Source organism: Carcharhinus amblyrhynchos, chromosome 8, assembly GCF_965287045.1.
Source record: "Carcharhinus amblyrhynchos chromosome 8, sCarAmb.v2.hapA, whole genome shotgun sequence".
NCBI classification, from domain to species: domain Eukaryota; kingdom Metazoa; phylum Chordata; class Chondrichthyes; order Carcharhiniformes; family Carcharhinidae; genus Carcharhinus; species Carcharhinus amblyrhynchos.
Window position 1 is genome coordinate 45,050,047 of NC_137331.1, and position 16,464 is coordinate 45,066,510.

The window sequence follows — 16,464 nt, forward strand, 5'->3', positions numbered from 1 at the left end:
TTACAATTCCTTTCCTAATCCTCGCCATCACTGCCTCATTAAATATTCCTTTAATACTCTTTGTTCAGGATCTACTGTCTGTGTCTGATTACATCTCAGTTAAGTTGTTTGAATCCCTTACATCTTTTGCTGTTTTGATCTTACTGCCAGCTACCAGCAAGGGAAGGAGTGCTTTAATAAAGTTGGCCATATGCTGGGAAAGGGATTCAACTGCTGAAAACTCAGCGTAAACACCTTTTGGGAATTCCCCCAGAAGATCCTTGATGATTGGTGCAGAAGGGGCATGTTACACCCAACCAGAACCCATGTTAGAGCCAAGATGACATTTTCAGCATTGCTTAAAGGTCACAAGTGAGCAATCAAATGCAAACTGGACTACAGGTCAAATTTTAGATCAGGTAGTTAGTCATGTGATGAATGCTGCAAGAGGGTTTGGAGACCCACATCCTCCTCCATAACCATACAGTAGAACCCTAGCTCGGTCAGTCAGATTTTAGGGAATGACTTTTTAAAAGTTCCACTTCCACATCCAACTTCCTGCTGGACCTCAAGGTTTCTCCTTGCTGACACAAAAGGAGCACTGGGTTTCTACAACAAAAGAGACAGTTGCATCAAGTTTTTGTACAACAGATAATTCATGTACTGCAATGTCCTAAAACAATAAGAAATGGCAGAGACAGCTGTCACGACCGTCTAATACTGACTGGCAAAGGTTCACGGACAGGAGTTTCCATGGAGATAAGACCTGGGCTTAACAAATGAAGCAGATTTTAACTTGTGAGGCACTGGTTAAAAAATAACTTTTGTATTCAACATTTAACAAATGCAATAAAGTTCAATATAGCGAGCATAAAACTTAACCTCTGCAAATCTTGTGGATGCAGGCTATATTCAAGCTGATGTATAATGCAACAAAACCTGGTTCAGTCTGAAATAGAAAACACTTCAAAGTGGAATAAAAACTCACCCACCAGAAAAGATAACCTGAGCAGCTAGCCAACAAGAAGTTAATTTTTACCATTTCTCAATTTCATGTGCTATAGAAAGCAAAAAAAAAATCCTGTTGATTACAGTAGTAAAAGGACTGGGACTGAGGCTAGGGACAGAGTTATGGAGAAAAAAGTCACCTGAAGAATCTGAACAAGTTTATAAACTCTCCATCACAGTGACATTTATGGGAAGATGAAAGGTAATCAACTTTTAGGAAGCAATGGCATGACTGTAAAGATTAAAATGGTTCCAGTGGCTGGGTGCAAGCTTTCCCAAACACTGGTTAAGGGAGATGACAATCAGGTTATACAAGGCCAGCAAACCTGAAGGCTTTTGTTTTGGCCCAATGATCCTTCTTATGATTTCCTGCAAGTGGGAATTGCAGTGCTAGGGACCGTGGAACAGCAAACATGTTTTGTTTACTCAAGATACTTAAAATGGTATACAACATTTCAACAGGCTCAGTAGCTATAACATACTATTAAAGTGTTGCCTTTTTTATTTTGACCAAAAATTTTATAATGAACTTATCTGTTTCTTGATTTATTGTCAAATAAACACTGCACCAAATTTTCTTAATTTGTAACCCATTTTACTCTTTCTCCAGTCTCTACATTTCCAGGTTTTAATACATCTCCTTCTCAATGTACAGATGCTGCTACTGTATACATAAATATCTCAGTTTCTTTCTTCCCCATTCTCTCTCTCCTGATGGAATGACTGAGGTTGGAGTATAGCACATGCCAACCTAGAACTAAGCAATAGGTTAAAAAAAGAGACATCTCCAAACAGGTTGAGGACTCAGCAGTAACCACACACCTTGTAACAGCCAGGGACTTCACAATGCTATAGGTTCTCCCAGCATTCCAGTTCTAACCTGCCAGCAAGATCCAAAAAGATGCTGACAATAATTTGGCTGTTGCATTGAGTAATTAAATTAAACCAGATATATTTTGTTTTGAGTGATTCCCCCCCATTAATCAGTAGTAATTTGGTGGCCATATTTGCATCCTTCAAAGTCTCGGTATGCTGTGAAGTTTATACATCAAGTACATAGCTTTCCATTTTGGCTATCATTTCAAACACATTGTTTGGCGATTTGCATTACTTTATATGCACAGATAATCAATTTCACTCTTAATGTGACAGAAGCATCCTATCACAAATACACCCCTAACATCATTCTTGGCATTGTCAAGACTGCCCCCCAACCCTGCCATCATCATTTCTCACATATTCCTGAAATCTGGATCTGAAATCTGAATTCAATGTCAAATTCCTGAGGATGTTTCATGGGTTGCTGATAGCAACACATATTTTCAGTTGCAATTCCTTTGCCGTCCCAAAACTTGTCTGACGTTGCATTGCATCCCTGCTTCAACAACTATTAATAACACGACAGTCCTGACTTCACCATACATATATTTCTCATTCAGAGCTGCTGCCCATGACTTCTTGTTTTCCAGATATAAAACCGAAAGTTCTGGGAATATTCAGCAAGCCTGACAGCTCAGAGAGAAACAGTTAATGTTTTGAGTCCAATGTGATTCTTCTTCTGAAATAAGAAGGGTTGAAATTTGATGGGTTTTATGCTGTTGAAAGGAGGGGGTCAGATGGAACAAGAAAGGTCAGGGATAGGTTGGAGGACAGGGCAGATTAAATACCAGAAATGTCAAGAAACAAAGGCAAAGGGATTGGTGAAGGTAATAATAAAGAAACAAATCATTGGTCCAGAGTAGGCATCAACAGCAGAATAAACATCAACTCTGAATGAAAGGAAACATGTAAAACATGGGTAACAGAAGTCAAAATGGAGGATACAGTTAACGGTCAGAAGTTGTTGAACTGAATGCCAAGCCCAGGAGGCTGTAAAGTGCTCGTCAGCCCCAGCTTGTATTGGGCTTGACTGGAATAATGCAACATGGCAAGAACAGAGGGTGATGAGTGTCTGGAACAAGCTGCCAGAGATAGTAGTAGAGGCAGGTACAATTTTGTCTTTTAAAAAGCATTTAGATAGTTACATGGATAAGATGGGTATAGAGGGATACAAGCCAAATGTGGGCAATTGGGATTAACTTAAGGGTTTAAAAAAAAAGGGCAGCGTGAATAAGTTGGGCCGAAGAGCCTGTTTCCATGCTGTAAACCTCTATGACTATGATTCTATGATTGAAGGAGCTGTCAACCTCCAGTGGGAGGGGGAGGAATCCTCAGTTCAGGGAAAAGGAAGCAGCCTTACTACTAACAACAGGAACACAGCCAAAGCTCCTTTGTGGATGATTCCTTTGAAAGGGATTTATAAATCAGGACTATATTATAGTGGTAATGATACTAGATGTGTGTCCCAGAGGTCCTGAGTTAAAATCCCACCATGGCAAGTGCTGAAAACAATTTTCAGGCTATAAGAGTGAGTAACACTCAAATTGTTGGACTGTCACAAAACCTGAACTGAATGTTTGATGAACCTTCTGTCCCTCACCCAGTGTGGTTGTGCATCCTTCCAATCCCACGTCATGTTGGAAGATATTTTGAGAGACAGGATCTACAGGCATTTCGAGATGCAAGGACTGAATAGGGACAGGTGGCATAGCTTTGTAAGTGGAAAATCATGTCTCACAAATTTGCTTGAGTTTTTTGAAGGGGTAACCAAGAAGGTAGATGAGGGCAGTGCAGTTGTCTACATGGACTTCAGGCAAGGTCTTTGATAAGGTCTCGCATGGTAGGTTGTTGCACGAAGTTAAATGTCACGGGATCCAGGGTGAGGGTATCTAAATGGATACAAAATTGGCTTCTTGACAGAAGCCCGAAGGTGGTTATAGAGGGTTGTTTTTCAAACTGGAGGCCTGTGACCAGCGGTGTGCTTCAGGGATCATTGCTGGGCCCACTGTTATTTGTCATTTACATTAATGATTTGAATGAGAATTTCAGGGGCATGGTTAATAAGTTTGCAGATGACACCAAGATTGGTGGCATGGTGGACAGTGAGGAAGGTTATCTCCAATTGCAGCAGGATCTTGATCAATTGGGCCAATGGGCTGATGAATGGCAGATGGAGTTTAATTTAGACAAATCCGAGGTGATGCATTTTGGTAGATTGAACTAGAGAAGGCCTTCCTCAGTTAATGGTAGGGCGCTGGGGAGAGTTACAGAACAAAGAGATCTAGAGGTACATGTTCATAGCTCCTCGAAAGTGGAGTCACAGGTGGACAGAGTAGTGGAGAAGGCATTTGGTATGTTTGGTTTCATCAGTCAGAACACTGAATACAGAAGTTGGGACACCTTTTTGAAGTTGTACAAGACATTGATAAGGCCACACTTGGAATACTGTGTGCAATGCTGGTCACCCTATTATAGGAAGGACATTATTAAACTAGAAAGAGTGCAGGAAAGATTTACTAGGATGCTACTGGGACTTGATGGATTGGGTTATGAGGAGAGGCTGAATAGACTGGGACTTTTTTCTCTGGAGCACAGAAGGCTGAGGGGTGACCTTATAGAGATCTATAAAATAATGAGAGACATAGACAAGGTGGCTAGTCAATATCTTTTCTGAAAGGTAGGGGAGTCTAAAACTAGAGGGCATAGGTTTAAATTGAGAGGGGAGAGATACAAAAGTGTCCAGAGAGGCAATTTTTTTACACAGAGGTTGGTGAGTGTCTGGAACAAGCTGCCAGAGGTAGTGGTAGAGGCGGGTACGATTTTATCTTTTTGAAAGCATTTAGGTAGTTACATGGATACGATGAGTATAGAGGGGTATGGGCCAAATGCGGGCAATTGAGATTAGTTTAGGGGTTTTAAAAAAAGGGCTGCATGAACAATTTGGGCCAAAGGGCGTGTTTCCATGCTGTAAACCTCTATGGCTCTATGTGATGCCCGCAACAACAGCATGCGTTTATGTAGCACCTTTAACGTAGTATCACATTATATCTAAGTCTAGTGAACAATCTCGAGGGATGGATAATTATGGCTTGCCATTGTCATTCATATGTCTGAAATGGCGTTTTCTTACAGAAATCACTGAATGGTCACAGGTGTGGTAACTGTTTTAGCCACACATACTGCTTTCAGTAGAAAACACCTCACCTTTCACAATACAGGTAAGTGTGTATATTTGCTGAACAAATATCTACACCTATTCAGTTAGCAAGGAGATAAAGCTCTTCAAAGAAAAAATATCACACACACACACACAACTGTTTCATTTCCTCTCATCATTTTACCAACAAATGAAAGTTAAAGTTTACATGCACAAACTGTGAGAATGAATATTGAGATTATATAATCAATGGTGGGGTTGTTACCCATTTTTATTTACTCCTCAGAAATGCAACTGGATTGCTAGTTAACCACATTTAGCCAATGACCAACTATTAAACAGCTCAGCCCTAGAACAAGTGGAAAGGATTACGATGTTGCATGGAACTGTGCCAAGTTATTGAAGTAGGAAATAGAATATTTAAAATAATGAAGCAATATCTGAAGAGTGTTGAAAGTATAGTGGCACTGTATGTACCTGAACAAACAGCAGAGGAAATGAAATCAAACAATATTTAAACACCAATTATTGTGCACAAGTGACAAAAATGAATTTGACACTGAACAGTCAAATACCCAAACATCAATTCCAGCAACATACTCTCTACAGTCACAACTTACAGAGGAGAAAGAAACAAAGAGAATATAAACTCAAGCCTTTTTTTCTGTATATTAGTCATCAGAAGACCCATTGAACTACAGACAGGAACTCATCCCAGTTTGTCTGAAATCCCCAGAATATATACATTGCCATTATAAACTACTGCAAGAAACTACAAAGGGTCGTGAATGAAGCCCAATCCATCACTCAAACCAGCCTCCCATCCATTGCCACTGTCTATACTTCCCACTGCCTTGGAAAATCAGTCAGCATAATCAAGGGACCCCACGCACCCTGGGTATACTTTCTTCCACCCGCTTCTGTTGGGAAAAAGATACAAAAGTCTGAGGACACGTACCAAGTGACTTAAATACCTTCTTCCCAGCTGCCATCATACTTTTGAATGGGCCTACCTCGCATTAAGTTGATCTTTCTCTAAACCTTAACTATGACTGCAACACTGCAATCTTCTTTCCTTCTCTATGTACGGTATGCTTTGTCTATATCGTATGCAAGAAACAATACTTTTCACTGTATACCAGTATATGTGACAATAATAAATCAAATCAAATAAATAAATCAAATCAAAACAGCTTCAGTCAGCAACCATAGACACATTATCAGTTGGATTAAAGAAGCATTCTGTCTGTCACAGCAACATTAAAGACTGTAATGTGTATTTCAGAGATTTATAAAAACAATCATCCTTCACAGAGCTGGCCAGTTATGGACTAACTATAAAATCTGGCTGCCCATTGATGTAACGTAAAATAAATAATTTATGTAAAACCAGTTCAAATATTTGATTGAGTGCATAAAGAAAGTTTGAGATTGTAAATGCATACAAATGTCAAAACAACCAACAATCCATTAAGCTCATCTAAAGCAGATTCTTTCCACAATATATAGCTTTTTAATGTTGTGGCTGCTTATCTTTCCCTGTAATAATAATTCACCAAATCTGTCCCTGCAAACAAAAGTGTGTTACCTTTATGTAGCTTGCTTTGTGTAAACCCATTATTCCTTGGATACAATGTGACTTATAATGAAATAGATAAGAGCCTGTGTATTTACACTACAAACATTTACTGTCTACTACTGTGACTTTCAGAGTGAAATACATGACCACATAAAACAATAGCTCATTATAGTTTAGCAGCTGAAGAACACTGCTCTTGTGCGATGTCAAGTTTACCTGAGATGGTGGCTGCCTGCTGTGCACTGTCTGCAGTTAAAGACAGCCGACCTCCTTTGCTCAGTCTGTCACAGAGGAGCGTAATATGTTTCTTTAATCTGCAGGTATCTTTCGGCATACTGAGTTGGCTTGTTGAGTTTAGCGTCTGGTCCCTGGAGCTTTTTGACAGACAGGTCTTTAGTAAGTGAGCAACTGCTGCATCCACACACTCCTCCCAGCCCTGCCAGAATCAAGAAATGGAAGCTATTTAAGTTTTGATTGATAATATTGGAAATTAATAGGCAAAGATATCAATTTAAAACCTGAATTTTTCAAACTATAGGTCACTTTCTAATTTTTAGCAGAAGCACTGGGTTCCAAGTGCACCATTCATTAGGTGACCTTTAAAGGTGAACCAAAAGGAATTGGGATATTCATTTCCACAGATTAAGAACATTTTAGTGCCAGAAAATCTGCTGTTGATTTCTAAACTGCTGGCAGTGACTTGCATATAGGTGTCAAGTGCAATATTCACGACCACTGCAGCAAAGGATTGTGAAATAAAACATTAGAGAAGTTGCATTGAACTTCAGGCTTGGAGAGCATTTCTCCAATCCATTGTCTCAATAGTTCGCGAACATGGATTTAGAGTAGTTTATTTTGCTATATTTTGTGAATCTGATGATGTAATTTAAGCACAACAGCGTCAGAAGTTACGTTTTTACTCTCTCTTCAATAATGGCTGATGTGTTGGTACCCGAATGCCTTCCCTAACTTCTCTATTTATCTCGAAAATGCTCCTTAAAACATACTTCTTTTGGTCATTTATCTAAGTGTCATGCAGCTTGCTTGCTGCCAATTTGTTTTTCTCATGGCTTCTCCATCAAGCACTTGAGATATTTTATCATGTTAGAGGTACTATATATACACAAATGCAACTTTTGTTTATTGAGCCAACTCGCTGGTTAGCTTTACTGGTGAAGGCAGCTTGCATTTATATAGCACCTTTTACAGCCACAAGATGTCCCAAACATTGTGGTCACTATTGTAATGTAAGAAACAGAGCAACCAATTTGTGTACAGGAAGATCCCACAAACATGTGATAATGGCCAGATATTGGGCAAGATTCTCTGGCCTCCTCTTGGTGTCTTTCTCAGGAGCAGGAGGCAGAGCGCCATTTGCCGGAGGCAGGATCCTCTGGTCCCATCGCTGTCAATAGAAATTTGCATTATCACCACCCTACACTGCTGGAAAACCCACAGAGGGGGTACATCTCTTCTGGGACCAAAAAATCCCACTGGCATGAATGGCCGAAAAACTCCGGCCATTGCATGAGGGACAAACATTGGCTACAAGAACTGCCCTGCACTGTTTGGAATAGTGCCATGAAACCTTTCATGAGCACTGAGATAGATGGGGCCTAGGTTTATCATCTCATCTAAAGCTGACAGTGAGCACTCCCTCCCTTGATTTTTGTGCTCAAGTCTTGGAATGAATTCCACTCCCAGATCATTTGGACTCAAAGGTGAGTGTGCTACTAACCAGTACATGGTTGATATATGTGTGAGTGGTATATACTTTGGTAGCCCAGTATAGTGGTTCGCTATAATCGCTATAACTTCAAACATGAAGTTCTATCTCATTTGCAACCATTGCCCTGCTTAAATTCACTATTTCTGTGTACTCCCCACATGCACAATTCTGAAATGGTGTCAATACCAAGAAAATATTAACTTACATTGATGTAGCACCACATGGCTTCAATGTACTTCAGAGTCAATGGATCACTTTGTTTTTTGAAGTGCAGCCACATTCATTATGTCAGTAAAACAACCATTTTTCTTCTGAGTATAAGGTCCCACAATCAGCAACAAGGTGAATGATCAATTAGGCTTGGTGTTGTTGAGTTAAGGAAGAATAATCATCAGGCATGTATGCATTGTAAGCGTACTCTCCAATGAGTCAGATTTGTGGGTTCAATCCCCACAGCACAGAAGGAAGTCATCTGGCTCATCTTGCCTAGTAAAAACTCTGACAACACCAGGTTTTAGTCCAACCGATTTATTTGATAGTAAACGCACAAGCTTTCGAGGTTTCCCTCTTCGTCAGGTGAATGGAGAGTTCTGGCCTCAGGCAGAGCATATAAAGCACAGACAGTTTAGAGATTACTGATTAGAATGCAAATCCTTACACCTAACCTGCTGTTCAAGTCCTAAAGTGGCCGACAATGTGAGTGGAAGGAGCACTGATCACAGGTTAAAGAGATGTGTATTGTCTCCAGACAGCACAGTGAGTGAGGTTTTGCAAACCCAGGCAAGTCACGGGGGTTACAGATAGTGTGACATGAACCCAAGATCCCTGTTGAGACCGTCCTCATGTGCGCGGAACTTGGCTATCAGTCTCTGCTCAGCGACTCTGCGCTGTCGTGTGTCGTGAAGGCCACCTTGGAGAACGCTTACCCGAAGGTCAGAGGCTGAATGCCCATGACCACTGAAGTGTTCGCCAACAGGAAGGGAACAGTCTTGCCTGGTGATTGTCGAGCGATGTTCATTCATCTGTTGTTGTAGCGTCCGCATGGTCTCCCCAGTGTACCATGCTTCGGTACATCCTTTCTTGCAATGTATCAGGTAGACAATGCTGGCCGAGTTGCAAGAGTATTTACCGTGTACCTGGTGGATGATATTCTCACGTGTGATGATGGTATCCATGTCGATGATCCGGCATGTCTTGCAGAGGTTGCTGTGGCAAGGTTGTGTGGTGTTGTGGTCACTGTTCTCCTGAAGACTGGGTAGTTTGCTGCAAACAATGGTCTGTTTGAGGTTGTGTGGTTGTCTGAAGGCAAGAAGTGGGGGTGTGGGGATGGCCCTGGCGAGATGTTCGTCTTCATCGATGATATGTTGAAGACTCCGGAGAAGATGTCGTAGCTTCTCCGCTCCAGGGAAGTACTGGACGACGAAGGGTACTCTGTCCACTGTGTCCCGTGTTTGTCTTCTGAAGAGATCGGTGCGGTTTTTCGCTGTGGCACATCGGAACTGTCGATCTATGAGTCGAGCGCCATATCCTGTTCTTAAGAGGGCATCTGTCAGCGTCTGGAGGTGTCTGTCACGATCCTCCTCATCTGAGCAAATCCTGTGTATACGGAGGGCTTGTCCATAGGGGATGGCTTCTTTAACATGTTTAGGGTGGAAGCTGGAGAAGTGGAGCATTGTGAGATTGTCTGTGGGCTTGCGGTACAGTGAGGTGCTGAGGTGACCGTCCTTAATGGAGATGCATGTGTCCAAGGATGCAACTGATTCTGGGGAATAGTCCATGGTGACTCTGATGGTGGGGTGGAATTTGTTGATATCATCATATAGTTGTTTCAGTGATTGTTCACCATGAGGCCAAAGGAAGAAAATGTCATCGATGTATCTAGTGTATAGCATCGGTTGAAGATTCTGTACAGTGAAGAAGTCTTGTTCGAACCTGTGCATGAAGATGTTGGCATATTGAGGTGCAAATGTGGTCCCCATGGCTGTTCTGTGTGTCTGGATGAAAAACTGGTTGTTGAAGGTGAAGACATTGTGGTCCAGGATAAAGCGGATGAGTTGTAAAATTGCATCTGGAAACTGGCAGTTGTCAGCATTGAGTACTGAGGCAGTCGCAGCAATGCCATCGTTGTGGGGGATGTTGGTGTAGAGCGCCGAGACATCAATTGTGACGAGGAGCGTCCCTGGTTCAACTGCTCCATGTGTGCTGAGTTTCTGCAGGAAGTCCGTAGTGTCGCGACAAAAGCTGGGGGTTCTTTGTACAATGGGTTTCAGGATGCCCTCGACGTAGCCGGAGAGGTTCTCACACAGAGTCCCATTGCATCATGACTACCATCTTGCCTATGCCAGCCCAAGGACACTCAGGTGTCCTTTCTAATCCCACTTCCTGCACTGGCCCATTGTCCTGTATCTTACAGCAGTTAAGGCATGGATCGAAGTACTAAAAGCAGAGTTTAGGGTTTCTGCCTCCACCACCGACTCGGGCACCTAATTCCAGAAACCCATGCAGATTTGCATCAAAAAGTTTTTTACATCCTATCATGTTTTTAATGATAATATTAAACCAAGGCCTCCTCATTCTCTGATCACCAAAATAAATTCCAGGAGACCCTTCAAAGAAAAGCAAGGGAATTCTCCAAGTCCATCTTCAGTCCTCAACCAACACCAGTACAACTGAATCCCACCCTGAAAACTGACAACTTAATGACTGACAGCTCAACCAGAACCGAGACAGACAACATTACTACAGCACTAAGAGCCATGCTGGGCAGTTGACAGCCAAGATAGAGTTATCAGTTCAATGTCCTGTTAGCATACGTCCGTTCACCTTTATGCAGTCAGGTTCAATGCCCCCTCAAGGTTCTTGATTATATCATCAGCACAAGCTGCTACCCCCCCTTGACAAAAAAATGAACAAGATTAAAAAAATGGAATGTAGAATTTGTTGTAAACTTTTGCAACTTGTTTTACAAGTATGGTTAGGTTTCCAAGTTTGTTAGCTTATTCAAAATTACATTGAATATTGCACACACAAAAAATATAAATTGACACCAAGTAAGAGATGCCACATCTCAAAATCAATTATTTTAAGAGCCCAAACTTAGCTGTTAATTTGTCCAGATATCCTTATTCGCTGTAAGAAAATGCGTTTATCATGATTTTGAGAATATTGTACACATATACCCCAGAATTTAAACTGTTCAAATTAAATAATTAGTGCCTCTAATGTAATTGCAGAAAGAGGAATTTCACATGAATACATATTGTAATCATGGAATCCCTGCAATGCAGGAGGCCATTTGGCCTCAGCTCTGCACCAACTCTCCAACAGAGGATCTTATTCAGGCTATCTCATAACCCCATGTATTTGCCCCGCTTATCCCCCTAATCTACACATCTTGGGCCACTAAAGGACAACTTACATGGGCAATCCACCTAATGTGCACATGTTTGGACTGTGGGAGGAAACTGAAGCACCTGGGGGAAATCCATGCAGACACAGGAAGAACATGCACACTCCACACAGTCACCCAAGGTGGGAATTGAACCTGGGTTCCTGGAGGTATGATATCCTGGCGCTAATCATATCAAGCTTCCAAATCCATTCTTCCACTTCATCAACATTCTACCTCCAAAGGCAGTTTATGTTAAATTTAAATTCAGCATTGATCTGAATAGAACCCATCCTTGCTTTTGTTGATGACAATTCAAAACAGACCAACAATTAGATATTGCACACATTTGGAAAACAATTTGTTTTCAGCCTCTGTAACTCATAGTAGTTGTGATTTATTCATTTCTCAACCTATGGAACTTGGATCGCTACTTGTCCATATAACTTTGCCTTCTGTTCTATCCAGTTCTGCTTGCTGCCAATGTGTTCTGTGCATTTTGACCCTTTACATTTCTTCTTCAGTGAAATGCCACAAAATCTCTATTGTTTCTGGTAAATATAAATAATCTGGAGGAAAATGTGAGGGGGCAGGGTCTGACTAATAAGTTTGCAGCACAGTGGCACAGTAGTTAGCACTGCTGCCTCACAGCTCCAACCACCTGGGTTTGATTCCCGGCTTGGGTCACTGTCTGTGTGGAGTTTGCAAATTCTCCCCGTTCCGCGTGGGTTTCCTCCCACAGTCCAAAGATGTGCAGGTTAGGTTGATTGGCCATGCTAAATTGCTCCTTAGTATCACAGTGTGCATAGGTTAGAGGGATTAGCAGGCTAAATAAGTGGAGTTATGAGGATGAGGCCTGGTTTGGATTGTTGTTGGTGCAGACTTGATGGGCCGAATGGCCTCCTTCTGTTCTGTAGGGATTCTATTCTATTCTATAATTCTATTCTATTAGATGACATGAAGATTGATGAAGTTGCTGATAGTGCCACGGATTGTCACAGGATACAAAACAAAAGATATAGATAGATTGGAGACCTGGGCACAGAAATGGTAGACAGAGTTTAATCTAGACAAATTTAGGTATGAATTATCCTGTAAATGTCAGAAACCTTCGGAACATTAACATACAGAAGGATCTGGGGTGCGAGTCCACAGGACCCTGGAAGCGGAAACAGAGGTGCTCAAAGTGATAAAGAAATCAAATTGCATGCTTGCCTTCATCAGCTGGGGCCTTGAGTACAAGAGTTGGGAAGTCATGTTGCAGCTATATAAAACCTTAGTTAGGTCGCATTTGGAGTAATGCATACAGTTCTGGTCGCCACACTACCAGAGGGATATGCAAACCTTGGAGAGTGTGCAAAGAAGGTTCACTAGGACGTTGCCTGATCTTGAGGGTGTTGGCTATGAGGAGAGGTTAAGTAAACTAGGATTGTTTTCACTAGAAAGACAGAGGCTGAAGGGAGACCTGATAGAGATCTATAAAATTATGAAGCAATCACAGGGTGGATAGTCAGAGGCTTTTTCCAAGGGTGGAAATTCAATTTACAAGGGGCACAGGTTCAAGTTGAGTGGGGGAAAAGTTTAAGGGAGATGTGCGGGGGAAGTTTTTCATGCAGAGTGGGGGTAGGGGGGGCTGCCTGGGACATGCTGCTAAAGGAGATGGTGGAAACAGGCACAGTGGCATCATTTAAGAGGCATCTGGAGGGTACATGAATAGGGAGGGAATAGAGGGATATGGAACAAGTAAGGGCAGAAGGTCAACAAAATGAAGGAGATCGTCATCGACTTCAAGAAGCCTAAAGGGGAACATGCCCTTATCTACATCAATGGGGATGAAGTAGAAAGCATCGAGAGCTTCAGGATTTTAGGTGTCCATATCACCAACCACCTGTCCTGGTCCCCCAGTGCCGACACTATAGTTAAGAAAACCCACCAACGCCTCTACTTTCTTAGAAGACAAAGGAAATTTGGCATGTCAGCTACAACTCTCACCAACTTTTACAGATACACCATATAAAGCATTCTTTCTGGTTGTATCACAGCTTGGTATGGCTCCTACTCTGCCGAAGGCCACAAGAAACTACCAAAAGTTGTGAATGTAGCCCAATCCATCGCACAAACCAGCCTCCCATCCATTGACTCTGTCTACACTTTGCAAAGCAGCCAGCATAATTAAGGACTCCACGCACCCCGGACATTCTTTCTTCTACCCTCCTCTGTCAGGAAAAGATACAAAAGTTTGAAGTCACGTACCAACCAATTCAAGTACAGCTTCTTCCCTGCTGCCATCAGATTTTTGAATGGATCTCCTTTGCATTAAGCTAATCCTTCTCTACACCCTAGCTATAACCGTAACACTACATTGTGCACTCTCTCCTTTCCTTTGCTATGAATGGCATGCTTTGTCTGCATAGCGTGCAAGAAATGATGCTCTTCACAGTATACTAATACATGGGACAATAATAAATCAAATCAAAGATATTATTTAGTTTTGTTAGGGCATCATGATCAGCACAGGCTTGGAAGGCCAAAGGGTCTATTTCTGTGCTGTACTTTTCTTTGTTCTTTGTTAAAATCCAGACTGAGACTTCCCTAGCTAAAGACCATGTGTAAGGTGTCATTCCTGTTCAAGGTGGAAGTAAATGGCCACCCTGAGATGGTGCCATGGTAGTGGACATGCCCACTATCTAATTATCAGGTAGCCCACCTGCCCTGGGACTGACTGAGATTCTTAAGTGGCCAATTAATGGTCATTTACAAGTCTCCTGCCATTGCTGGTATTTTACCAGTGGTGTGAGATGCTAACACCCTCTGCAAGCTAAATGGGGGACATTCCTGTACAAGGTATTCTGTAACCATTGGAGGTCAACCTTTCCACAACATGACATCCCAATCCTGGTGTTCCATTCCACTCTCCCAAACTGAGTCCCCCACCCCCTCACGAGGGCTTGCCAGCCTGGCCCAATCTCTCCTCCCCTTTACCTTGGTATCCTGTATCGCATTGCCAGTGGGACGTCCTGTAAGCCCAGCAAAGTGACCATTCCCATCTGATTGGTCAGCAGCTCTCTGATATGGGACTTTCTCCCAGAAAAGAACAGAAATCTCTTCCTGAGCCAATTAACAGCCCAATAAATGGCTACAGAGAAACCTGACCAAATAGAGGAACACTCACTCCCAACATTTCAGTCAGTGGGAGTGTGAAGCCCAGTCTCAATATTCATGATAATCAGAATATATTCTCAGAGTACCCTTGAATAGCAGAGATATATTTGAAGGGAAGCTAGATAAGCATATGAGGGAAAAGGTAATAGAGAATTAGTTAAGAGAAAAATTCCTCGAGTGGAGTATAAACACTGGCATGGACTGTTTAGGCTGAATGGATTGTTTTTGTGCACATCCTATGTAACCCTAAATAATCTGGTCAAAATTGTATATTTTCACTACCCCTGTATGCACTTTTGATGCTATGTCAGAAAGTAAAATGTCATTTTCACATGACTAAATCAATAATCCCATTTTTTTAGTGAGTTCATCCATTTAATGAGAGCTAAGAGGACTGTTTGGCACTGGTTAATTTGCAGCTTTTGTGATGCAGCAATAATCAACAAAAAGTGCCTTGTGATTTTCTTTATTTACCCAGAGCAATTGTGAAGACAGATATGTGAATGAATCATGTTTAACATCCAATTAAACCCTGAGTCTAAAACACTGTATGGATCATAACAGGCAGTGAATAGAGACCCACAACAGAGTCGTGGTCCTGTAATGATGGTCTCTTTGCAAGGTCTACGATATAAAAAGGCCTGCAGGTGCTTAGGCTATGGGCTTTTCCATGGCTAGACCACATAAGAAACCCCAAAGGAAACATTCATAAAGGGCAATCAAGCTGGTAATTACGATAATCAAGAAGGGCTATAAATCCTAGAATTACAATACCTCTTACTTAATTTAACAGGGACGTGTTTAGAAGAATGAGGGGAGATCTCATTGAGACATATAAGATGATGAATTGGATGGATAGGATAGAGGTGGAGAGACTCTTTCTGCTCAGAAAGGACAGTAGGACTAGGGGGCACAGCCTCAAGATAAAGGGGGGGGGGACGGTTTAGAACGGAGTTGAGGAGGAACTTCTTCACTCAAAGGGTGGTGAATCTCTGGAATTCTCTGCCCGTTGAAGTGGTGGAGTCTGCCTCGCTAAATATTTTAAGCAGGTTGATAGGTTTTTGATAGGCAAGGGGATTAAGGGTTATGGGGAGAGGGCGGGAATGTGGAACTGAGACACAACAGATCAGCCATGATCTTATTGAATGGCGGGGCAGGCTCGAGGGGCTAGATGGCCTACTCCTGCTCCTATTTCTTATGTTCGAATATCGGATAGGTGTGCTGTTTTGTATAACTGTTTACTTGCTATTAAAGTGAATGATCTTGTCCCTTAAGTGTTAATTTTGAGCACTTCTTTAAACTAAATAGCACAAACAGAATGAACCTAGATTTTGGTCAAATGTTTCATGAAGCACATTTAATTTTTTCCTTATTTACACCTTCCAAACTGATTGCAGCAGAAACTTGAGTCAGGGTATAACCAACAATGATTTAAAGAAGAAAGCAATTAGAGTTCTTTAAGCCATTTAACATAACTGTGTATTTGCTAAAGTATATGCTCAGATGTAACACTAATAATGCCTTATTTAACTAAATATTTAATTATTGCCATTTAAAGGTTTAAATGTACTGCTAAACTGTAA

The 16,464-nt window shown here is 41.7% G+C and overlaps 1 protein-coding gene across 4 annotated transcripts in view; it reads right to left on the bottom strand.

Moving 5' to 3' along the window:
• The window catches only part of bbs9 (Bardet-Biedl syndrome 9), a 387,401-nt gene that overhangs the window by 131,910 nt on the left and 239,027 nt on the right, over nt 1–16,464 (bottom strand). For 3 of the 4 annotated variants that reach the window (XM_080193988.1, XM_080193989.1, XM_080193987.1), the window contains one exon: nt 6,819–7,038. The exons of the other annotated variant lie outside the window; for it this stretch is intronic. In XM_080193988.1, coding sequence (XP_080050114.1) covers nt 6,819–7,038 — 220 coding nt within the window. The remainder of the gene's footprint in view (nt 1–6,818; nt 7,039–16,464) is intronic. 4 annotated transcript variants of the gene reach the window in all.